Genomic DNA, 23172 nt, shown 5'->3' on the forward strand with positions numbered 1-23172 from the left:
GATTTAAAGACATGATTTTTGACAAAATAAAAGGAAATGTTATCAATACGTCATCAAACTTCACGTCAAAAGAGCGTAGGCTAGCGCTATGAATGTAGCAGTAGCGCCAAATCGTTAATTGCGTTTATCAACACAAGGCACAGAGAAGACTAGAAGACACGTGGAGTGAATTTGAATTGAGGAGGGGAATGTTGATCTCTTTTTGGGATAAGCAGGATCACTGTAATGAAGCTGTGGTAAATTGAAGAACATTGATTAGATCCTACATATCTCTGTAAGACTGTTGTCACCATGGATTTTAAAGGTAGGTACCTACGTTTTTACATGAGCACTGCAATTAACCTAAAAATTGAAATGTTTTAACTCAATACCTACTGGTATTAGATATTGATTGATTCTGTAATTGGCGTAGCAATCATGAATAACTTCAAAGGCTGGCACTCCGATGTCAAAAAGGCGACCAAACAATGCATTGATTGAAATTCTGAGTTAGTCTTTTTGACCAGCACCATTCCGCACCCAATCTGCACCACACCACAGTATCTGCATTGCACCCAGCACTGGCTGAGTGCCTCAGTTCCAATAGGCTCATTGAAATTGACATGCTTTGCAGTTTGATTGCATGGGTCTATGACAGCTTTATCACTAGGCATTGATATTCCAGTGCCCATGTACTTACCTGCCCATTCACTTCATTTTTCAGTGCTGCCTGTGAAGTTCTCGGAGCAGAGTGAAGCGGTTCACTATCTGTTCTACAAACAGCACACTGTGAGGTCCCCAGTGCCGGAGAAGCCATCAGATCGGACGCTGTTTGTTATCAATGTTCTGCCGTATATGGATGAGGTGTGTCCAAAGATGTTTGCTGTATAAGCAAAGTGGATCATGTCATAAATTGGTCAAAAAATTATGTACCTATTTTACATTTTTAAGCTATTAGTTTGCTGCCATTGTGTATTCATATGCTGGTAGCAACAATCAGTGGCTCTTTCATTTATCAGCTCCAGAAATGTTTCAGTCACTTTAACGTTGGCTGCTGCAAGGGCTCACTCTTCACATCAAACACCTATCACATTTTATAAACAACTTAATTTTGCTCATTTCCCAGGCGAGCCTGAAGCGTCTGTTTCGCGACTGCGGCAAGGTGCGGCGCGTCTACATCCACAAGAAGCCGACGCCGGGACTGCCGGAGGCCGACTCGTCCCGGTTCTTTCCCACCGTGGAACCCGTGGTGGTGAGTTGATCAGAATCATTCGGGCCTGAGGTGCTGGACTGATTTAGCGCGTCTGGCTTTATCCTTCTGTGTTAGTGTTGAATTTGAAATGCCAGAACTAAACCGTGTGAGATGGCAGCCGGCAGGGTTGAGCAATGCGAGTAGACGCTTAGCAATTTTTTGCGATAGAAAAACTGATTAGGTAGGTATCCGCGTTATCGGTTGAAAAACCGCGAAGAAATCGTTTATTTGTTCTATTGATGGGCGAAATGCGGTGCTCTGCAGTAACGGTACGTCGATAAGTACAGTGATGTGATTTACTCTTCAGTTGATGATTGATGAGAGACTGTTGCTAATCGTAAGTCAGTGCGGGGGAGGGGGTATTTTTGACGATGTGTTGGCCAGGCTACCTCGTGGATACCGTGCAATCATTCTTCAAGTGTCCCTGATGTTTTTGTTCCGCTCTACAGGGTTACAAGGTTGCCTATTGTGTATTCACTAAACCGGAAGGACTACAGAAGGCGCTGTCTTTAGACCTCAGCACAGAGTCGGCGCCGAGGGTTCTATCGACAGAGCAGCACCCGCTGCAAGTGGGCGTAGTCAGTAAGTCACGTGATCATAGCGGAGTTTCGACTGAGCAACACCCAATGTATGCGGGCGTACCCAGAAGTCACGTGATTTATCGCGGCTTTCCACAAAATGACACTAATTTTACTGGGGTGTGGTCAGTAGGTCACCGAATTCGCGTTTTTTATATTTAATTTCTTTAAAGAATAACACCTTCTCCATATTGTGGACATGTTCTGTTATGTTTCACTCCATTGTCACGTAAGTTCACACTAATGATGCAATGACGCCGCGTCGTGAGTCGATTTCCCGTTACTCTTTACTGACTCTGTCGCTCGCTTATCGCACAGAATGGCAGCAGGAGTACAACGACTCCGTGCTGGACGAGGAGGCGCTGAAAAAGGAGGTCGATGAGTACATGGCGGAGCACGACGCGCGAGTGGCGGAGGTAAGACCCTCACTTGGCTCATGTCGGGTGTTTGGGGCCGCGGGGATTTGCGATGATGGGAAGATGTGAATACCCAGACAGTCCTAACCGAGGGAAGTGTTGAGATTTGATCGACGGCGGACTGTCGCTCACTGACTGGGTCTGTCACAACGCCGGGTCAGGATGGAAATGGTCGAAGGGCGTGCTCAAACAAGAGTGGAGCTTTTAATGGGGAGGTTGGACATAACTATCTAAAAGACACCTAATGACGAAAGATGCGTGGCGTCAGACATGCTCGAGACGTAAACCCAATGGACTCGTCCTAATCGTACCCGCCCCGCCCCCCACAGGAGATTCAGAAGGCCCGCGAGCAGGAGGGGCAGCCGGACTCGGACGGCTGGGTGCTGGTCACACGACACTCCAAACGGCCCGTGGCGCGGCGCACCGAGGGACTCGACCAGAGGCTCAAAGAGAAGATGAAGAAGAAGAGACAGCGGCAGCAGATGGTGAACCTCTACAACTTCCAGCTGAAGGATACCAAGATGGAACGTGAGTAACCAAGGGGGAAGGGTGGATGACAAGAGACAGAGATTCGGGAAAGATAAACGAGAAGGGATAGGCGCTTGGTGGCTTGGATGTTATCGCTGAGGCGATATTATTACGACCATTGTATCATCATTCATCATTAATGATAATACGTTACACGTATTATCATTACACGATCACGATCACGTGATTGTATATATGTGATTGCACGTGATTTAATACGTGATTGTAGTTGGACGCCATGATTGTAGGCGTCCCAACTACAATCATTGTAGTTGGGACGCTTGAGCCCCAATCAGCAGGCCGTTGACGGTTAGACGCTGTTCCAGTAGAAGAAACGGCGCTGGGGAATTTGTTTGCGAGTTTTTTTAACGGTTTGGCACCGGACGGAACGTAAAGGAGGAAACCGCAGGTCATTTGAAAATTGACAGACACTTTTCGTTAGAATTGTGTTTTTTTTTTCAATGGAAATCTCGCAGTGTACGGACTGGATATTTTTTAGTAGACCATGACAAGTGCGGGAGTGTGTGTATGATAACAATTGATTGCAAATTGACTGCGTTAGTTTTACTGAATGCACGTCTTTTCCTATTCTCTACGTCTTTTGGCTGGTTCCTCTGCTTTTTGTGCTTTTTATCATTAGCAGTTAAATTGTTTCTTATGGTCTTCTCATCGGAGAAGTCATAGGTTCTTTATTTTAACGCATCACCTGTCTGTTTCAGAACTGGCGAAACTACGAGAAAAGTTCGAAGAGGACAAACGCAAAATCGCCAGCATGCGGGTGCAGAGGAAATTCAGACCTTATTAGCTGTTCTCGGGTCTACGTTATGTTTTGAATACACGTAAATCGCATCTATTGGGACTTGTTTGAGTTTCGTTGCCATCTCATCAATGCCTGATGCATGCGGATACAATAATCGTACATACAGTGAGATTTACTGCAATGATTAATCCATCCGCGATTTTTACAAGGGAGCGGCAACGAATCGCCGGCTTCGTTGACCGTCGACATGATTTTGAGCGGTGGGGTGGGTGGTTGAAAATACCCAGACTTTTTTTTACAGTTGATGGATTTCCACAGCTTATTGCACCAATTTGTGTTTTGTTTTAGCACACATTCGTGCTTTGAGAAGTGAAGGGATTTGGCTCTTTGTGCCGGAGATTTGGTAGTATTTACCCTTATATGGCAGCCCCGAATTTAGTTTCAGATATGGCGCATATGAGACAGTTCCTCTGTCGACTGTTTACATTTCAGCCGCCGTACAAATGCATGCATTGCTCCGGGCGGCCACCCCTTTGCCCTGGATGTGCCTGCGGTGGGTGGACTGATTTTCTGACGTCTGTTTTCACTCATTTTATAGGTAAGCTCTTCAGTAGTTTCAGTTAAGTTTATAATGCGTGAGATGTGCGTCACCTATGGACGATTTGATCGTCACGTCTAACATTTCATCATGAATATTTCATCGGAATTCTAACCTTCAACCTTGCCATGACCTTCATGATATATTTCTGCAGATGAATTTTGCAGAAAAATATCATGAATTTTATAATGTTGAAAGTGACTGTGATAGTAAAAAGGTGGGCTAGATTGCTGGTAAATGTGCAGACTGCAGACCAAGACATGATGTTGATGAACGTAATCAGTTAAATTGTCTGAGCTCTGCTATTTTTGTAACACACTTTGGTACTTGAAGAACATGTGTATTATAAAATATATTTTTGTTATATTTCTTGTTGAATTTCTACATGTTTTGATGGTGTGCAAATCCCTTGACATTGTTCCTTATGCGACTGCTTTGTGTATTGCTGAGTTAATTGTCTCTAATTCCCCGCAGAAAAAGTAGCCACTAACCAGCCCGCCATGGCCAATGAGGCTCGCATCTCCAAGTGGTACTTTGGTGGACTGGCATCAGCAGGAGCGGCATGCTTCACCCATCCATTGGATTTGCTCAAGGTGCATATCTCTCGTCATTGATTCATAAGTATTGTATTGTATTGTATTGTATTTATACTGGAAACTCTCCACAGGTGGCTATTACGAGCCCAGTTAACATGGCGATGCATTGACAGCACAACATACATTTGCAAACACACATACATGTAATGAAAGTAACAGAGTTGAAAACAAGCAGATAAGGAGGGTATTTGTCACTGTTCCAGCCTGGTCATGAGCTGGCGCCGTGACGTGGAAAGTGTAGTCACACGCGAAAGTTTATTCCATGACACGGCGGCTCGGTAAGGAAAAAGTCGCCGCGCGGTCGTCAGCTGGAGGCGAGGGGGCGCGAGTACCGCAGCGCCGGCGGCGGTGGCTCGCGTTATACAGGCGATACAGGCGATTACAGGCGATTAAGTTTCATGCATCAGCTTGGGACAAAGATGTAGGTACCTAGTTACCTACATTTTATGCTATTTTCAATGGGCGATATCAATTGTCAGGGAATATGGTTTGTGTTTTTAAGTTTCACTGGTCTGGATTACCTACCTGAGAGCAATTGACCAGACATGTGCTTGGATCCGGAAAAATGGATCTGAGATCCGATCCCATGGATCCCGATCCGAGATCCATTCAGATCATAGATCCAACCCCTCAATTTTGTCGAGAGATCTACTGGGATCATAGATCTGACCCTTCAATTTTGTCGCTAGATCCACTCGGATCATAGATCTGGCTCCCCAATTTTGTCGTGAGATCCGTTGGGATCATAGCTCATACATAGGTTCTCAAAATGTTAACAACTTTCTTTCATAAGAAGTTATGAATACCAAAGTATGGTTAGAAACAAACAATCTTATACAAAGACCATATTAGTAAAGGCATCCAGTTACATTATACAGAATACAAAATAAAGGAGGCTCATGACGGTCACAACTTGAGAGAATTGAGTGACATGAAGATTGTTCACAGTTCACATACCAACAGAAAAGTTTGCATTAACAATTAACATAGAGGTAAGTCAAAGTAATGACTAATGAACAATACATAACTAGGTACCTACCACATCACAATTCATGTTAGAATCTACATAATGATATTGATAAGACAATCTCATTGATCTTGCATTAGACAACCATGAGGCTTTCCAGTTTCCAGCTACCACAATTGATTGATAAACAATAAAAGATGATACTGACACATGTGGCTTGGTTAGGTAAAGGTATTTCAATCTATTGAAAGAAATATTTGATAAAATAAACTGAGATATAAACAAAAGTATAAAAATATTCAACAGCCTGCGGAAGCGATGGGAAGCGAAATATCAATTGTAATGGCCAAGGATATTTACCGTAAAATGATTATTCAGTATCTAAATTGAACTCGTGACGTCATTTCAAATAACAAATGAGCTAGGCGTTCTACCTTCGAGTATAATGAAAATAAATAAAAAATCAAACTGGAAATTCAAAAGCCTGGAGCTTTTTTTATAGAATGTTCATTTTTTCTGCCTCACATGATTTTACGACACGATTGTTTGTGAATATCATCTTTGTAGCGTTGAATTTAATGACGTAAACGTAAGCTGAAACGGTATTATATGGCCCTGAGCGGTGTGCGCCTTGCATCTTAATTTTATTTACTTTTCAAAAGAATAACAATATCTTACGTCATTAGTTTAGAGGGCCTATTACGGTGAATCTTTTGGAATCATTACGGTCTTGGTCAAATTAAGATTTTTCATTGGTCAAACGATAATGACGTAATAAAACCATATTACCAAAACGTGAGCTGTGAATTTCGTTTGTCTTTTTTTGGGAGGCTCTCTCATAACAAAAGCACAGCATGGCACCACACGTGGCAGCTGGCAGGATGCCAAAAGTGGCCAAAAGTAGGTAATCTGAAGAAGTTGATGCCATTTTTGAACTTGTAATTTTATTAGGAAAGTATTAGAGGTTGGTTGCTATTCTTACTAAATCGAAATTGTGTTGCACATACTAATAGCTCATATGAACATTCTGGATTGGGATTTCATACCTGGCAGAAGTGGATTGCTGGATTATTTTTAACAAAACTGACCTATTTGGCTTCCAGGTTTGATTTCCTAACATCTGTCCATAGGCAGCAGAACAGGGGGGGGGGGGTGGCACCAGGGTACAGTGCCCCCCATAGAGTTTGGCATTTTAGCATTAGCCCTACTGGCGTTGCAGAAAGAATGGGACCAAAATGAAAATCTGCAGTGCCCTGCTGCCACTGCATCTGTCTGTACTGTTTGTTCTTTGAATTAAAGTGGCTGTAGCTTGTTGATAAGATTGTCATCAGTGCTGTCATGAAAAAGTTACAATTGGTCACAAAAAGTAGCAATATGCATGTTCTTGGTTTATTTTAAATGTAGTACAAATGTTGTTTATTTAAATTCAAATTTAATGATGATACCTAATGATCACAAGTGGTCTTAACCAATAACCATGTCCACAAGTGATAATTCTCAATTGTATTGCACTGTAAGGTGTACAATTATGTAGGATAAGGGTTTCATTGGCTACATGTTGTCGTGAGATCCATACAGATCATAGGTCCTCCACAAATTTTAGCCCGCTGGATCCACAGAGATCATAGATCCGACCCCTAAATTTTGTCGAGAGATCCATTCAGATCATAGATCCAACCCCTGAATTTTGTCGAGAGATCCACTCGGATCATAGATCCAACCCCTCTATTTTGTCGAGAGATCCACTGAGATCATAGATCCAGCTCTCGGATCCAAGCACATGTCTGCAATTGACATTGACAAGACCCCATATAAGACACTTATGAGTTATGACTTACTTGTCACTAGTTGCATACACACCAAATTTTGCTGAGTCATGGTGACTGTGCATATGGCTTGCAAGCATATTTGGTAGCTGTGATCCTGATAAAGGCCCACTCAGCCCAGTTATATGCACCTCTGCTTCCAGAATAGCTGTAGATGAACAGATGATGTCATCATTTATGTTTAATTTGTCTCACATTCATCTCCACTTTCATCATTCAGAATGGATGAATTTTGTAAGTCCTAGAATCTTGCATTGGGTCCAGATGGGTCTAACAGCTTAACTTACATCCCCTCCCGCGACCACAGGTGCATCTACAAACCCAGCAGGAGGGGAAGCTGAGCATCGGTCGCAATGTGATGAACATTGTGCGCAACCAGGGAGTTCTGGCCCTGTACAACGGCCTGTCGGCGTCCCTACTCCGGCAGCTGTCCTACTCGACGACACGGTTCGCCGTCTATGAGGTGCGTCTTTGTGACTGCTTAGTCGGGAGATTGTTTGTTGTGTTAGGGCATTGCCAATAGACGAATGTGGACGATGTTTTGTCGATAAATACGACCGGACTGAAGACTTATAATTTGTTGTCGACTATCGTTTCTCGTGCTTACGCTGCTTGGAATTACCGAGATAACGATGTCGCTTTCAAATCGGTTTTGCTTTCGATACCGATATTGGTTGTATATTTATGTCAGAAACGGGTGATGAATCGTTAAAAATGTAAATAAGAAAAATGGAGCTGACCCGTTTACCTCCGGCGACGATCTCATTCCCGTTTGCAGGTGGCGAAGCAGCAGCTCTCCACTCCGGGTCAGCCGCTGCCCTTCTACATGAAGGTGCTGATCGCGGCCAGCGGAGGAGCCTGCGGCGGCTTTATCGGTGAGTAGGTCCTCCTGACGGCGCGGAGAGGACGGGGCGCGCCCTGGGGTGAACGCGGACCGTCCAGGGCCCTGTTTCACCGGTGATAGTTTCACTGTTTCACGCTGCTATTACACTTGTCAAATTGGGTTTCCATGGAAACATCAACAAACCTTGCCGTCGTCAATCTGTGTGATGTCATCAAATATTGCTGCTAACATCTTCACGGCCGTGCGATCAAATCAAACGCATTCAACGACACAGCAACTCTGTTCCAAACGTAGCTATGAAAAAGCTCACGGATTACACGAAACGTCATTAATATGATGTCATCACATTACGTCAGCTCGCGCAATTTGATAGCAGCGTGCTGCTATCACCCGTGAAACAGGGCCTAGGATGTGGAGAAGGGGAGCTGGGTACGGCGAAGTTCAAGCGTGAGAGATTCCTGGATCTCTCTTTCTTCTCGCTCAATCTTCTCGCATCGTTCACGCATTATGTCACGCTTATTTATCTTACTTACATACTTACTTACCTACTTACTTACTTAACGGGCTTACGATTCGTTTAAGATTCGTCGTTGCCACGTTTTGGTTTACCAAAGACGACTGCAGTACGTATTGTCATATGACTATCAAAGCCAATAAAATCGTTAAAGCCTGTACCTACTATACAAGACTCGTCGTGAGTGTCGTATCCGGTATTTTAAGATTCGTACTGTGTATAACTGGCTGAATTATGTCGTTTCCTCAGGTACGCCGGCCGATATGGTGAACGTACGGATGCAGAACGACATTAAAATTGCTCCGGAGAAACGACGCAAGTGAGTACCTTGGTAATATTCGACATGGGTTGTGTACACATGAGACGGGACTACGGCATGCGAGACAGCTTGCATTATGATTCGGTGATAACTTATGAAATCATACCATGCCTTTCAACGTTAAGGCGGTACGAGCTTGTTTTCATATTCAAGTTGCCCTACGAGCTTATGCGTTCTATTATCATTCGTTATTGTTGTGTTATTACGCTTAATCTCGTCTCTCCTTCTCTCCCCTCCCTTTTATCTCAAACTTCCTCTCTTCCACTGTCAATGACCGCTTAACTAATCGCTCCCCCGTCCTAGAAGTTACAAGCACCTCGTGGACAGTCTGTACTCTGTACCGTGTGCTTTGTTCCCCTTCCCTGTCCCGCAGTTACAAGCAGTAAGCACGCCGTGGACAATCTGTACTGCGTGCCTCCCCTCCCCCTCCGGCAGTTATAAGCACATGCTTTACCCCCCCCCCCCTGTTCCACAGTTATAAGTACGCCGTGGACGGTCTATGCCGCTTCCCTTCCCCTGTCCCACAGTTATAAGCACATTCTTTATCCCCCCTGTTCCACAGTTATAAGCACGTGCTTTATTGCCCCCCCCTGCTTTCTCCGCCAGTTATAAGCACGCCGTGGACGGCCTGTACCGGTTGCTTTATTTCACTACCTCCGGCAGTTACAGTGTTTTATCCCCCCATCCCTGTTCCACAGTTATAAGCACGCCGTGGACGGCCTGTACCGCGTGCTGCGCGAGGAGGGCGTGCACCGGCTGTTCTCCGGCGCCTCCTCGGCCACCGTCAGGGCCATGCTGATGACGGTCGGACAGCTCAGCTTCTACGATCAGGTTAGACTGAGCTTCTGCGACCTCTTCGGAATTCGGATAAAGCCGGAAAAATTGTTTGACACTGCCGCGGCAAACGGTGGAAATTAACTGCTGGACCTGAGATGAGATTGGCTGAGATTAGTTAGATGAGCTTTGGGGGAAAGGAAAACGAATGGCTTAGTGTCGTAATCATTCGGTGGTTGCGATGGGGGCTGTAGTTTTACTTATCTTCACATTACTAGCGTTTTGTGGACTAGTTTTAACACAAAGCACGACTGGTATACGCTTGTTAGATTCCTGCGAGCTAGATAATGTACTCATGTATCTGTAACTGTGCTGTCGCATATCGGGTTAGTTTTTACCGTGTCTGACGGCTGTTTGTCGTATTTGTTTTCGTTCTGCAGGTGAAACAGACTTTGCTCGGCACGGGCTACTTTGAGGACAACGTGACCACCCACTTCACATCCAGCCTGATGGCGGTACGGGCCAAACTTTTTTCAAATATATTATAAAACGTCTCTTAAAACCTTTATCCCTGAAAAGTTCTCACGTCGAGTGTTTCTTCAGCTATCTGAAATATTTAACTCTTGTTGTGGTCTGCTACAACATAAGCATTGAAAATTGAAGCTTATTGTAATTTGACCTGATCCTGCTGTACACAATGAGCTGACTAAAGCTTGACCCTTGCTTGATTTCACAGATTCGGGGGTCATATAGATAGGTGCCCCATTGAATCAGTCGATGGAAAACTAGTCTGTAAAACCCACCATGAGGAAGGCTTACAATACGGGCTGATAAACTGACCTGACCTGACCTGACCCGTGTCCGCAGGGCGCCATCGCCACCACGATGACTCAGCCAATGGACGTGATCAAGACGCGAACCATGAACGCCAAGCCCGGAGAGTTCTCGGTAGGTACACGCAGTTTACGTGTTCGCGTAAACTGCGTAAACTGTTCGCATTATGCGTGGGGAGTATCAGGAGATGCTTCAAACTAGAAGCGTGTTCCGTGCCCATGGGTGGAATATATTTAAATTTCTAGCGATACGATATGGTTCCGGCGATTTCGTAATGTTTATGCAAATGTGTGTTGAGCAGAATCGATGTTAGTTGACCATTGCAGTGCACGCTTGCAGTGACAGGAACTTCATTGATCACTGCCGTTTTTCTATAACCGCGCACGATGTAGACTGTGGGACATTTTTATGCGATGCTTGTGCTTGCGACGCCACAGTTTTCAGCGTTAGATGACTTCACTATTGTTTGTTGATGTTGCCGTTTACACAATATCACTGATGCCACCTGGTTCACCCTTAAGAAGTGAAACGCTGATATTGTTTGTCTTTTCCAGGGCATGTGGCACATTATCACTCACACTGCCAAGCTGGGACCACTGGGATTCTTCAAGGTCTGTATGACTGCTTTTATGATCCTATTTAATGCTTCCAGTCTAATTTTCGGAGTGAATTGGACTTCGTAGGTCAATTAGTCGTTTTGGGAGCACTAATTGGTCGGAATACACTCCTTACCTACCCTTATTCCTAGGAACAATCTTGAAATATTTGTAGTTTGAATGTACATCGCCATAGACCTCTGTATAATATCGTATACAGAGAATACAGAGATCTATGACTTGGCATTTTGATCAGCCCGATGTAAATCTACTTTCGCTTCCAATTACCGGGGAGTTGCGTTATGTTCTGCGAATCTTATTCATTTTCTGCCGGAATCGTGCGCTGGGGCCTTCTGTGCAAACTGTTGACTTGTTAGATCTCGATTCCTGTGATCACTCTCGTTCCCCGAGGGAACACGCCAGAATTCAGACGTTTGGAAATGTTGGCAGTTGTGACTTTGACTACCGTATTGGTTCGGTTTACGCTTACAAGTCGACCCAAGTGCGAAACTTCGGTGGATTAATATCGTAGCCTTTTAGGCCTATTGACGAACACAGTTACACAATACACATGATTGAGAGTGAGGCTCGAGTCAGGAGGTTCTATGGAGTTTGCCCACTGGCAATATGCATAGCCTAATGCCGCTCTCAGGCGCAAATGCTTCATGCCGCCTTGCAAACCTTGATCTCATTTTGGTGCGTAACGTCTGTAACAATTTCTCGCTAATTCCTATAATTTGTTCCGCAGTTTTTGCAACAATCACAAGATCAATGCCCTCAGCGTGATATGTCGTTTTGGCATTTCCTCTCAGGTTTGAGGGGACAGACACTGACGCCTGCTCTTTTTCAGGGCTACGTTCCGGCCTTTGTTCGCCTCGGTCCGCAGACAATCCTCACATTCGTCTTCCTCGAGCAACTGAGGCAGAACTTCGGCGTTTTACCGGCGGCCAAGTAGTGCTGCTATCTAGGGACGATGGGACGCACTCAAAGTAGGCGGAATGACCGCCGGGTGGCCAGCCATGTCCAGGTGCAATATGCGAGACGATGGTTTTGAAGCGTGGCTTTCGGTGTGTTCGTATTTTTTGGTGGGAATACATAGGGAACCTTAAGGGATTAAACTAGAGCGGGTGGGTGTCTTCCGTGCGTCGATACCATAGCTGTTAATAGCCGAGTTATAAAGCTGTTAGGAGAGGAACTTTGATGCTAGGTATCTATGCACGTGCATTGACGATGTCGCTCTATTGAGCGCTGTCATCGGTTGTGTGCATTACTTAGGACAATACCAATTTTGAAGATCTTTTCCCGGGCGGGTGAACATATTCAGGACTTGAGAACCGATATTTTATCTGTGTTGACTGTACTTTGATGCAGTTGCTTGCCAGTGTTTGTAAGATCGTGCATCGGGAAACGAATCGGCCTGTTTGAATACTCCCTCCGGCCCCTGAGAATACGCGTGGGACTGAAGTGTAAGAGGACCTTGAGAGCGCGCGGTGGTGCTTGTGTGTGGCGATGAACGCATTCGTATGTATACATATATGGCCCAGATGTCTGCGTGTTGATTACGCTTCAGTGTCTGGGGAGGTTGGTGAAGTTTCGACCTGGAGTTCTCACTACTTTAACCGACAGGTGCGGTGAAAAACGAACGCCAAGCACCGTTTTATAACCCAAACCCTGTCACTGATCGTCCAGGATTGCAAATGTCTTGGCTTGGTTCGTCTCGTAGCCTGCCACGTAATGGTTTGACCACTGGTCCTCTCAATCAGCGTTACCACCAGCCAAACATGAGCCATTTGACTCCGCGTCATGAAGCCCACAGCCAACACCCTGATTCAGGCTCGTCCGTGGTCCTCCCAGTCTTCATTCTTCACCTACCTCCAATCTTCATCGCTCTTTTATTATCTCCTCTACCTTTTCCTCTTTCTCTGCAGCACTACTCTTCATCGAGCTCCCCCGTACCTCTCCATATTTCCCGTGGTCCGCCACCTCATTTTCCCCTTCCCCCCTCTCCACTCAAACAGCGGTTCCACCGGCCAGTATCCTGTATCTCCACACTCACACCCCTCCTCTCTCTCCAATCGCCGCCAGCACCCAGAGTGGGATGCGGGGCGGGGTCCGCCGGCGGCCGGACGGCACGCGGGGCGGGGTCCGCCGGTGGCGGCGGCGGCGGCCCCGGCAGCGTTCTGCCCCGCCCAGCGTCTGGGCCAATCAGAGGTCCGCCGGGCGCCGCCAGAGGCCGCCACGCTCGCCGCGCGCGCGCCACGGCCGCCGCAGTCCGGCGCACCTCCCAGGGATAAGCAGCGGGGAGGTGTGGGCTAGCGCGTGGGGTGATTTCTGGGACCTGCTTCATGACACGCTACCAGCGGCTAGTAGCCGCTATAAGCGAGCCGTGAAACAGGGCCCAGGTGTGCCCACAGGCACACTAAACCCCCACGCGCCGTCCCGCACCCCTCAGCCGCTCTCCTCCTCTCTCTCAGTGACAGACACAGTCACCAGCCGGCGGTGTATAGAGCAGGCCGCTGAGCGCGGGCGCCGGTCGGCCGACCCACGGTCCGACCGACCGGCTGTGTCGGGGGCAGAGGCGGGCGGACTCCGCGGCGCGCAGGGGCCGCGCCCGCGCCGGGCGGACAGTGGCGCCACCCCGCAGTCAGCGGAAAACCTTAAACCTACGTCAGGACTCGGGAGAGCCTCCACGAGTCCCCACATTGAACACTAGACATGTAGCACTACGGTGAAACGCGCGCCGGGCGAGAATTTGAAGCACACAGTCGGTCACAACTAGCACTAATTTCCTCGACACTGTAATGTTTCTAGTCTCCACATTCACTCGCCATTGTGAACGCCGCGTGACACTACGGGGCGGGCCACCTCCGCCGGCCACGGGCACTCTCTTTCTCTGTCCTCCGAGGTCCGCCCCTCTCGTGAGGACTACTCCTCTCTCGAGAGGACTCCCTCGGAAGGACCGGCCGGCCCCCGCGTCGTGCGGTGTCCGCTCGCCTCCTCACTACGCTTGCGCGCTTTTCGGCGCGCGAGCCGCCACCTCTCCACGGGGAGCCACCGGCGGCGGGAGTGGCGCCGCGCGGTCGGCCCGGCGGCGGCAGCGGCCGCGGCGGCGGCGGCGGAGATCGGGCCGTGCGGCCGTCATAAGGTCCGCCCCTACCGCGGCCGCGTCACCGCCGGGGTTCGCTCGCTCCCCTTCCTCCTCTCCTGATGGTGTTTGAGTCTCCTTGTCTCTCCTGGTCTCCTTCGGTCTCCTTGTCTCATCTGGTCATCTCTGGTCTCCTGTGTTTGTCTCCGTTTATCTTCGTTGGTCGCACCTTCACCTCACTAAGTCACGGTTATCGGCGGCGGCGGCGGGCGGCGAAACCTTCACCGCCGCCGCCGCCCCTCTCTCTCACACTCCCTCCTCTCTCTGTCCTCACTCTCCACTCTCTCTTCTCTCCTTCCTCTACCCTCGGAGGCTCAGGCGGAGACCTGCTTGTGTCGCAGCACCTCCCGCATCAGCTGTTTGAGATAGTTGAGCTCGCGGCTGAGGGCGCCAACACGCTCGCGGAGTACCTTGTTGCGGGCCTCCAGCATTTCCTGATCGCCGCTGACGAGGTCGTGCTCCACTTTCTTCTTCTGACGGTACCTGGAGAAGGGAGAGAAAGAGAAACAGAGGTTAGAAGAGGGAACACGCTAACACGTGGAGGGAAGCTCGGGGTGGGAGTTACATATGTCTTCGGCAAGATAGTAAATATATTATTGCTTAAATGGGTATGTAGATGAGAACTAATCAGACTAGACAATCAGAGTGTAGACCGGCGAGGGTTCCTAAACAAACAAACAACTTATTCTAGTTCAATTTTTCATCTAATTTGGAATGAATATTAAACACAAAAATAAAACCTTCCATTGAAGGAACCAAAAGGTACAAAAATAAAACCAGACAGGCCCGTTTTACGCTCACGGAGGGCAAAGGGTACACAACTCTAAGCAGCTAAGTACAATGAGTCTAGACTGATGCAATAGCAGCGCACCTGAAAGGTGTTTGGGCTCAAATACGCTCTGAGTATTCCTATCCTCGTTCCCAATGAACCCGTCAGGCCCGCGCCAACGGTTATCTCGTGTCTGTAAACCTAACAACCCCATTGACCCGTAACCATCTGTTTTGACCCCACGCCGCTCGTCAGTTCCTGTGTTTAGCTAGTTGAGCACGAGTGTGTTACTCTTTGCCAACTTTAACCCCTTTTTGATTTCCCCAATGACTGTTCGCCGTCGAAACTGTTACGGGTTAGTTTCGACTAGCTTTCCATAGATGTCCCTTAACAAAAAACCTTGAAACCGCACTCAGATCCCAGCGCTCCCCTCAAAGAGCTCAACCACTAACCCCAGTTCCCTCTGAGGCTCACTTTCCCCCCACGCCCTCCCTCCCCTTACCGAGTGGCGGCGTTCTTGTTCTGTTCCTTCTTCCTCTCGCGTCTCTCCTCCTCAGTGAGCGGCTGTCGGCGCGCGCCGCCGCGCGCCGGTTTGTCGTAGGGCCGCGGTTTGCGCGCGCCGCGCCTGGCGGCCGGCCCGGGCTGCCAGTCAGGCGCCGGAGCCAGCTCCGGAGAGCAGCACTCGGAGGCCGGCGATATGGGGCTGTCGTCCGGCGACGGGCACAGAGTGGGCGACCACGGCTCCAGGGTCACCTGACGGGGAGACAGAGAGCAGGGTGGTTAGATTAGCGGTGTATGAGGGGTGGGGACGGCGTGGATGATTGGTATAATAAAACGGAAACGGTGACACAAAAGTGAAGCGTACCGCATTGACAAAGAGAGGTTGTGTGCTTAAAGTGCAACAGATTAATTTTAAGTGTAAACAACTGCAGTGTCTATAAAACGTAGACGAAATATAAAAAGCCAGCACGAATGTGTAAAATGCAGTCATGAATCATGACACGGGGGTGGAGCATAGTTAATGGTTTTCCACGTTTCCAAAAACGCAACAAATCGCTTTTGAAGAAAGGCGCGAGACCTAGCAGCCGAAAATAAACAGGTAACAGTGCATTAACCGCTCAATAGATGAGCTAACAGGTTGGTATGACGTTCGATACACGACACTCATCCCAGCGAAACTTCAACAGGTGCAGAATCGGCTTAGTTTCCACGTATAGCAGTACTCGCTCATGCATGAACCAATGCTCCCAGCGGCACCAAACCGACCAACAACTCGGCTCGATTTACAATTTACATAGAGTTGGACGGTTCTAGAGACGTTTACATACCGGGTCGACGGCCTAATTAAAACGCGTCTCGAGCAGTGGATGGAAACATAATGCAAACATGGGATAAAACAGAGAAAAAAGCAGGAAACAACCAGCGAGTTATTGCATTGAAAGTTATTTTATTGGTATCCGCTATTATACAGGAGCCCAAATTTATCGAAAGAGTAAACTCGACGAAGCAAATAAAAACCCGAAATAAGAACTCAAGATACATTCCAACCTAAGAGCGCTGAGCAAACAGGAATTAAATGAGACGGGAGCTTTAAGGTTAAGAAAGATTGGCTTATCATTTATCTTGTCCTCATAACTGAACAAGGAGGGTCACAAAGTCACGCAAAGGACACCTCACCACGTCCCACACACCCCAGACAGACACCTCCACCTTTCTATCTAAGAGGACCCATCACGAAACTCTCACGTGCCCACACACGTGACACGGGGAGAGAGGCGCAGCGAGGCGCGAGCGGCAGGTAGAGCAGCGGTGAGAGAGAGAGAGAGAGAGAGAGAGAGGGGGGGGGGGGAGAGAGTGACGGAGGACCGTCGACCTCGGGAGGACATGGGATGATGTAACCTCCCCGAGCTTCTCGAACGTACGCGCGACGCCCGGTGTAACTGTTACTGGCGGTAATGAGATAGCGTACTAGAGTGGTGGAACATTCAGCCCTTTCCGGTCACAAATGATGCATGGAGCAATGTAATGGTTTGAGAACCGATACGACAGAGGAGCAAATACATAGCACATGGCGAGCTACTCTTGAAATATATTAGCATGGAACGGTCGCAAAGTATGGCGAGTGTGAGTTCTCAGGTAACATGCTCAGCATTATGTCAAAAAAAAAAAAAAACGGCAATGTGGGAATGGGCTAGACTTCGCATAAGGTTCCCATAGCTGATATAAGTTGCAAGGTGTGCGTATCATCATTGGTCAGCCTTTCAAGCAAGATATTTGCGCAATCATCAGAGATTGGACAATGCCTGGTCCGATATATCCTTGGCGTGCATTGTCCCCCAAAATTTAGAGAACCGCTGAGCGCTCTAAGTTCCCTCCCAGCTATCATAAATAACAGAAGCATCGCTCCTGTATGGGCCGGCTGTCGGCGCCATTCGCGGACAGTCGGGGCTGCGCCGAGCTGGGCGCAGTCGGTCGAACCGACGGCGTGCACGAGGCTCGTGATGGGGACCGGCGAGTCCCCGGTCACGTGTCACGGGTCACGGGTGCGCCGACGGACGTCCGGACTCTCCACCTCCTCGTGGTGACCCCCGGAAACTTACCGAGTACGGTGACCTCTCCGGGACCCAGATGTGGGCGTGGGGGTAAAAAATTTGACCCATTCACAATGTACCGAGATACACAGGTCAAGTTCAGATGTTAATTTAAATTCGAGAGGTCACCTACTCGTAAGGCCAACGGAGAGACGGTTTTCCTTCCTGATCTTACAATAAGCTGCCAGTCCATATTCGGTGTACTGCTGTACACATTTCTCACGATCCATTAGCAGCTATTAGCAGCCGGCGCGGGCCAGGGGACCCGGTAAACTAAAAGATCCGAAACAGCGGCGCCGTGGAGCGACCCTGTCCAGTCTTAGAACATAGGAATAGAATTTGGAGTTGTGAACTGAATGGCCTTGTGCACGAATATTATTTATACAAGTAGCATTCTCTTGTCTTGTTTAGCGTGAGGTCAAACTTAGTCTGCACTTCTACTTGTTAGATACGTAAAAAAAAGACTACCTAAGGCTAACTGCACCTAACCCCCTCTGTTGCAGACATTCTTTTCCGATGACCGGCGGCTCGTCTCTAGCACTTCATTAGCGGTTTTCAGCGAGCGGCGACCTTTCAAGTCGTGCTCGCATGTGTGTATGTTCTGCCGCGCCCAGCTTGGAATCATCCAAACAAGCAGGGACCGGTGTCCTCCAAGCTAACCGACGTCGTAGACGAGATGCTTGCGTCAGGTGTCACCCGCGGGGCACTAACACACACAGACGCAGACAGACATACAGACTGAGGCCCGTCTACGGTGATATCACGTCATCTCAGTCCTTGTCCGCCGCGAGAATATATATTCTGATCGTGAAGGATTTTGCTGATTAGGGGCGGAAAGGTATATCGTGGCTTTTCAAAAATGAAAGAAAGTACCTATTAACAAGGCTGAGCAAAAACATAAGCGTAATAGTAGCGGCACGGTAAGACAAATTACATAATTTGTGAATGTTTCTGACATTTGCATTACACTGCAGGTTAAAGTATCATGCCATAGAGTATATTTTTTGTTATATTACGTTGGTAGACTTTTTGTCATACACTTCAAGCTCAAAGGCTCAAGTGGTATGCTTTGGAGTTTGTAATCGTTAGCTTGTTCGGAGAACTAGTTTCTGCCGTCTGATTCGACATCCCAGTCACAAAATACCACTCTAAGTAAGCAGTTCCAGAACATGTGCTCTTAGCTCAAGGCAGCTACCGGAATGAGCCAAGATCAAACGTTGCATTGTGCTCATATTCAAGGGCACGTCCTTCCTGTAGTAGTGGTTTGAGTGTGTTTTGACTGCAGGGTGATCTTGCACTTGTCTGTCTTATGTTCTTCAACGACAATGTAGGGTTTATATCCATTAAATCAGACTGTATCAAATTGTCAATAAACTGCTTCTACTAGGAACATTATCATTACACGAATTAATCAAATCGTCACTTACCTGGGAAAGAAATCAGAATGAATTAGCACCTAATACGCATGTCTGATTACTGCAAGTTTCCCCGGGTTTTATCTGTGGGAACGTTCGTGAACTAGACTTCTCCTGGACCTCGCCGACGAATATGAGGCAACAGTCGTATGTTGCGGAGCTGGTTTGTTTAAGTTCGGACCGCTGAACAAGTCAAACAAGCAGTATCAATAGTGCCGGGGTCCGCTCGACTCTGCCCGGCCAAACTGTGTCGCCGAAGTGCCAATGTTATTGTGCTGCAATCTGCATAGCTCATATCGCTGTCTCCTTTGCTATTGTGTTTCATTGCTAGCATCCTCCGTTGCGTACATCCTGCATTGCATTTGTAAAGGATCCCAACACACTGCCAGTCTATCCTTGGCAGAAAAAGAATTGTTGCTGGCACATAAATACCTGTAAACTTTACACATGCTTTTGTTTTTGCAGTGTGATGAACTGTAGAAGAAGAAACCTCAAAGTGATTCTACAGTGTAAGGGCTCAAGTGGTTCTATAGTGTAAGAACCCTCTAAGTGGTTCTACAGTGCGAGCAGCCTACGGTGTAAGTCAGTATAACAGTGTTCAGTGCAGCGAGTGTTGCAGTACGTGTTGTAACAGTGTTCTACAGTGTAAGAGACCTTCTAGCGGCTCTACAGTGTTAACCCCGCCGTTCCGCCCGTCTCCTCACCTGCTGCGGCTGCTGCTGCGGACTGAGACTGAACCCGATGGGCGCGGGGGCCAACAGCACCGGCTGCGGGCTCCCCAGCGCTCCCTGCTGCTGCTGCTGCAGCGGCGGCACCATCTGCCCCATCTCCTCCACCAGCGGCTGTGGCGGCATCACGCTCTCCACCGGCTTGACGACCTCTCCTACCGGCGGCACGCCGTCAAACAGGCCCGGGTTCTCGCGCACCGAGCCAGAGATGAGCTCCTCCAGCAGGCAGTCAGCCGCGTCGGCCGGCAGCGAGGGCACCGCGCCGGCGTCAGGGCCGTCCAGCAGGACGTCCTGCAGGTCGTCCGGGATGCAGCCACCGTCGGCGGGCAGCGGCATGTCCTGCTCCAGAGCCTGGGCCGGCAGCAGCGGCAGGTCCCAGCCGACGCCCGACGGAGGGAGCTTTTGTTCCATCCATCCCGACAGAGGGTCTGTGGAGAGAGAAAGAGGGCGTTAGAGGGTGTTTGGAGAGAAGAGAGGGGTCGAATCGGTGTATGGAGAGAGGGGAGAGACTAGCATTGATACATCAACACTAGACAAATGACGACACATCGCCGATTAGCACAATTAAACATTCAAACACCAGCACATAAACGTACCACATGTTGGATACATGCCGCTTCCAGGATTGGTATGTTTTTACGTCAGTGAGACAATCGCACCTCGCTGTTTTCGAAACAAGTAATCAGACTTACAAAGCCTCTATGTCCGCCAAGATTCGAACTAGCGCCGGTCACACATCTAGTGTCGACATGGGAATATGCAGAAAACTGGATCGCAGCTGAGGAAGGGGGTAAAGATGGATCCAAGAAGTCCGACAAAAACAACAAATTATTGCCAGAGTTGAGCCAGGGTAGAGCAGCCCTAACGCTGCACGAGAAGTGACAAGCACCCGTTTGGCAGTCGTTCGTCCAAATCTTTCAGTTTTGCCGCATTTCTGCAGCGAGTCACCGGTCATCGTGACTTGCAGATTCGCGGTGCAGTTTCCGTTTGAGGCCAAATGTCGCACGGTGGCGCGGCGCAATAGACGTAACAACTGGGGAGTCACCTGCCTGTCAGCTAAATGTGACAGAAAACAACGAAAAATAGGGGCCCGGGTAAATGGGTAGACGTAAAACAACAGACTTTATGGCTCCGTAAAAATAATTCATGGCAATTTTGTACACCAGTATAACGCCTTTTGCGGCGACTAACGGAGCGAGCGAGAGGGTGGGCCTTGCACGTGCGAAATTGCGAGGGGGTACCTCCAACTGACTTGTGCACGGCACCTTACTAATCGGTCTCTAGCGATGTGCCAAATTTGAGCACAATCGGCCCAGCCGTTCTCGAGATCTGGAAGCGGCACCCTGCACGTGCGCACGTGCAAAATGGGTCCCAACTGACTTGTGCACGGCACCCTACTAACTGCTCCGTAACCGTGTACCAAATTTGAGCGCAATCGGTCCAGCCGTTCTCGAGATCTGGAAACGACCCCTGCACGTGCGCACGTGCAGCAGCACCCCAACTCTGGCACATGGATATGCATTGCCTAGTGGGTGCCTACCTACATGCCAACTCTCAGCGCAATCGGCCCAGTAGTTACCGAGATATTGCAACAATTACAAAAGTGACACCTCTTCGTTTTGCACGTGGCACGTGCATAAGGGGTCACCCACATGCATCGGGAATAGTGCAATACTTGGTAGAAGGAATGAAGCTACCCTACAAAAATTACCGCATGTAAATCAGTCAAGTGGTTGCTGAGATATAAGCCTCGCAAAAGCGTGACCACGGCCGGCCGGCCGGCCGGCCGGCCGGCCGCTCATACTCAGAAATTTCCGTTAATCTAAGGAAAGACTACGCTCGCTTCGCTCGCTCCGTAATAATGCAACTAGTGCAATTATGGCCGTGAATTATTATTACTTTATGGGCTCAACTATTATGTACCAATTAAGTTACTAGTTCGTGAATATGTCTAAGACAACACATTACAGCGCGCGGCAAATATTTGTCGTTACTTCTCCTTAGCAGTCACGGATGGACACCACGCGTCTTCTTCGCACCCCACCCCACCCCCCCCCCCCCCATTTCCACCTTATCGACCCCGCCCCCAGCTGATCCAGACAGCCAAGGTCATCTGCCAGTCTCAGGGTCGCCCCGTATCGAGGATGGCGACCGCAGTTACCAGGCGCTGGAACTCCCCTCCCCTCCCCCTTCGCCCGCAGGGAGGCAATCTTCAGCCGCTCCTAATTGCGCCGCGTGGGGCGTCTTGTCTCGCCGTGACGGGTCATCGTATCACGCCGCGACGGCTCGTCGTAACGGCGTCACGTCTGGGTCACTGAGGTTCTGAGGGGTGCCGCCGGCGCCGCAGCGTCCATCGTCCCTCAGAGGCCCACCACAAATAAACAAACCCCCGCCGCCGCCGCCGCCGCCGCCGCCGCCGCCGCCGCCGCCGCCGCCGCCGCCGCCGCCGCCGCCGCCGCAGCAGCAGCAGCGGGGAAGGGTGGCAGGGCTCATGCAATGGCGCTCACTTAGAGAGAGGTTCGTTGGTCGGGACTTCAAACGAGGGCAATGTATCTCTTCAGTGGCGGAGCCGGCCGACGAGAAACCATGTGAGGTCGGAGGGTCGGACAATAAGCGCCGGCTGGTGGTGCGGGTGATGAGGTCAGCGGCGTATGTTCGCGCATCTTTATCCTGAGGTATTCTTTACTAGGCGCATTGGGGATGGGGGTGAGGGAGCACATAAGCTATGGAGAGATTTCGTGTTATATTAAGGCAGATGACAATTATTAACCTGTTCTCGCATACCGTCCTGTGTTGCGTTCCAGTCTTTTGCATTTTGCGCATTAATCCGGATGTAAATTTGTTGTGGACCCCATGAACCGATTTTTTACAGTGCCCACCATCGGTTCCTAACAGACAGCCCTCAAACCTAACCATCACAAAGCTATCCAAATGTCAACATTAGCACAAATTTCAACCGACTTATGACTGGTAATAACATCAGTTGCACATATACAAACACAGCTCCCGTACTCGGCATTGGAGTCCCCTCCAGCAGCGGAGAGCAGAGGCCGGGCCGCGCTGAGCACGGCCCCTGCACGTGTGGCCGTACCGAGAACCGGGCGTAGCGGGTCACGGCGACACCGAACGGCGTGTCTGACCGC

General features: G+C 48.9%; 3 protein-coding genes across 5 annotated transcripts in view; 2 read left to right on the forward strand and 1 right to left on the reverse strand.

Moving 5' to 3' along the window:
- Positions 1–116: 116 nt before the first annotated feature.
- On the forward strand, positions 117–3606 carry LOC122394502 (ribosomal RNA-processing protein 7 homolog A-like). Its single transcript, XM_043391408.1, has 7 exons — positions 117–304; positions 704–843; positions 1106–1231; positions 1681–1813; positions 2128–2225; positions 2555–2753; positions 3473–3606. Exons 1-7 carry the CDS (start codon positions 292–294, stop codon positions 3556–3558), a joined length of 795 nt encoding a protein of 264 aa, XP_043247343.1. The 5' UTR covers positions 117–291; the 3' UTR covers positions 3559–3606.
- A 347-nt stretch (positions 3607–3953) lies between these two features.
- On the forward strand, positions 3954–12926 carry LOC122394501 (mitochondrial dicarboxylate carrier-like). Of its 2 annotated transcripts, none has more exons than XM_043391406.1 (10): positions 3954–4111; positions 4586–4704; positions 7808–7963; positions 8279–8375; positions 9108–9177; positions 9876–10008; positions 10392–10466; positions 10819–10899; positions 11340–11396; positions 12232–12926. In XM_043391406.1, exons 1-10 carry the CDS (start codon positions 3961–3963, stop codon positions 12334–12336), a joined length of 1044 nt encoding a protein of 347 aa, XP_043247341.1. In that variant the 5' UTR covers positions 3954–3960; the 3' UTR covers positions 12337–12926. The 2 variants fall into 2 exon arrangements, with proteins under 2 accessions (XP_043247341.1, XP_043247342.1); XM_043391407.1 differs by having other exon boundaries at positions 4046–4066.
- A 476-nt stretch (positions 12927–13402) lies between these two features.
- LOC122394503 (proteoglycan 4-like) overlaps positions 13403–23172 on the reverse strand; it is a 63085-nt gene continuing 53315 nt past the window's right edge. For both annotated transcript variants that reach the window (XM_043391411.1, XM_043391409.1), the window contains 3 exons: positions 20006–20457; positions 15798–16048; positions 13403–15009 (listed from right to left, as the gene is read on the reverse strand). In XM_043391411.1, the coding sequence (XP_043247346.1) occupies positions 14841–15009; positions 15798–16048; positions 20006–20457 (872 nt within the window). In that variant the 3' untranslated portion in view covers positions 13403–14840. The remainder of the gene's footprint in view (positions 15010–15797; positions 16049–20005; positions 20458–23172) is intronic.

The sequence above is a fragment of the Amphibalanus amphitrite genome, unplaced genomic scaffold (assembly GCF_019059575.1).
Source record: "Amphibalanus amphitrite isolate SeventyFive unplaced genomic scaffold, NRLGWU_Aamphi_draft 000595F_arrow, whole genome shotgun sequence".
Lineage (NCBI taxonomy): Eukaryota > Metazoa > Arthropoda > Thecostraca > Balanomorpha > Balanidae > Amphibalanus > Amphibalanus amphitrite.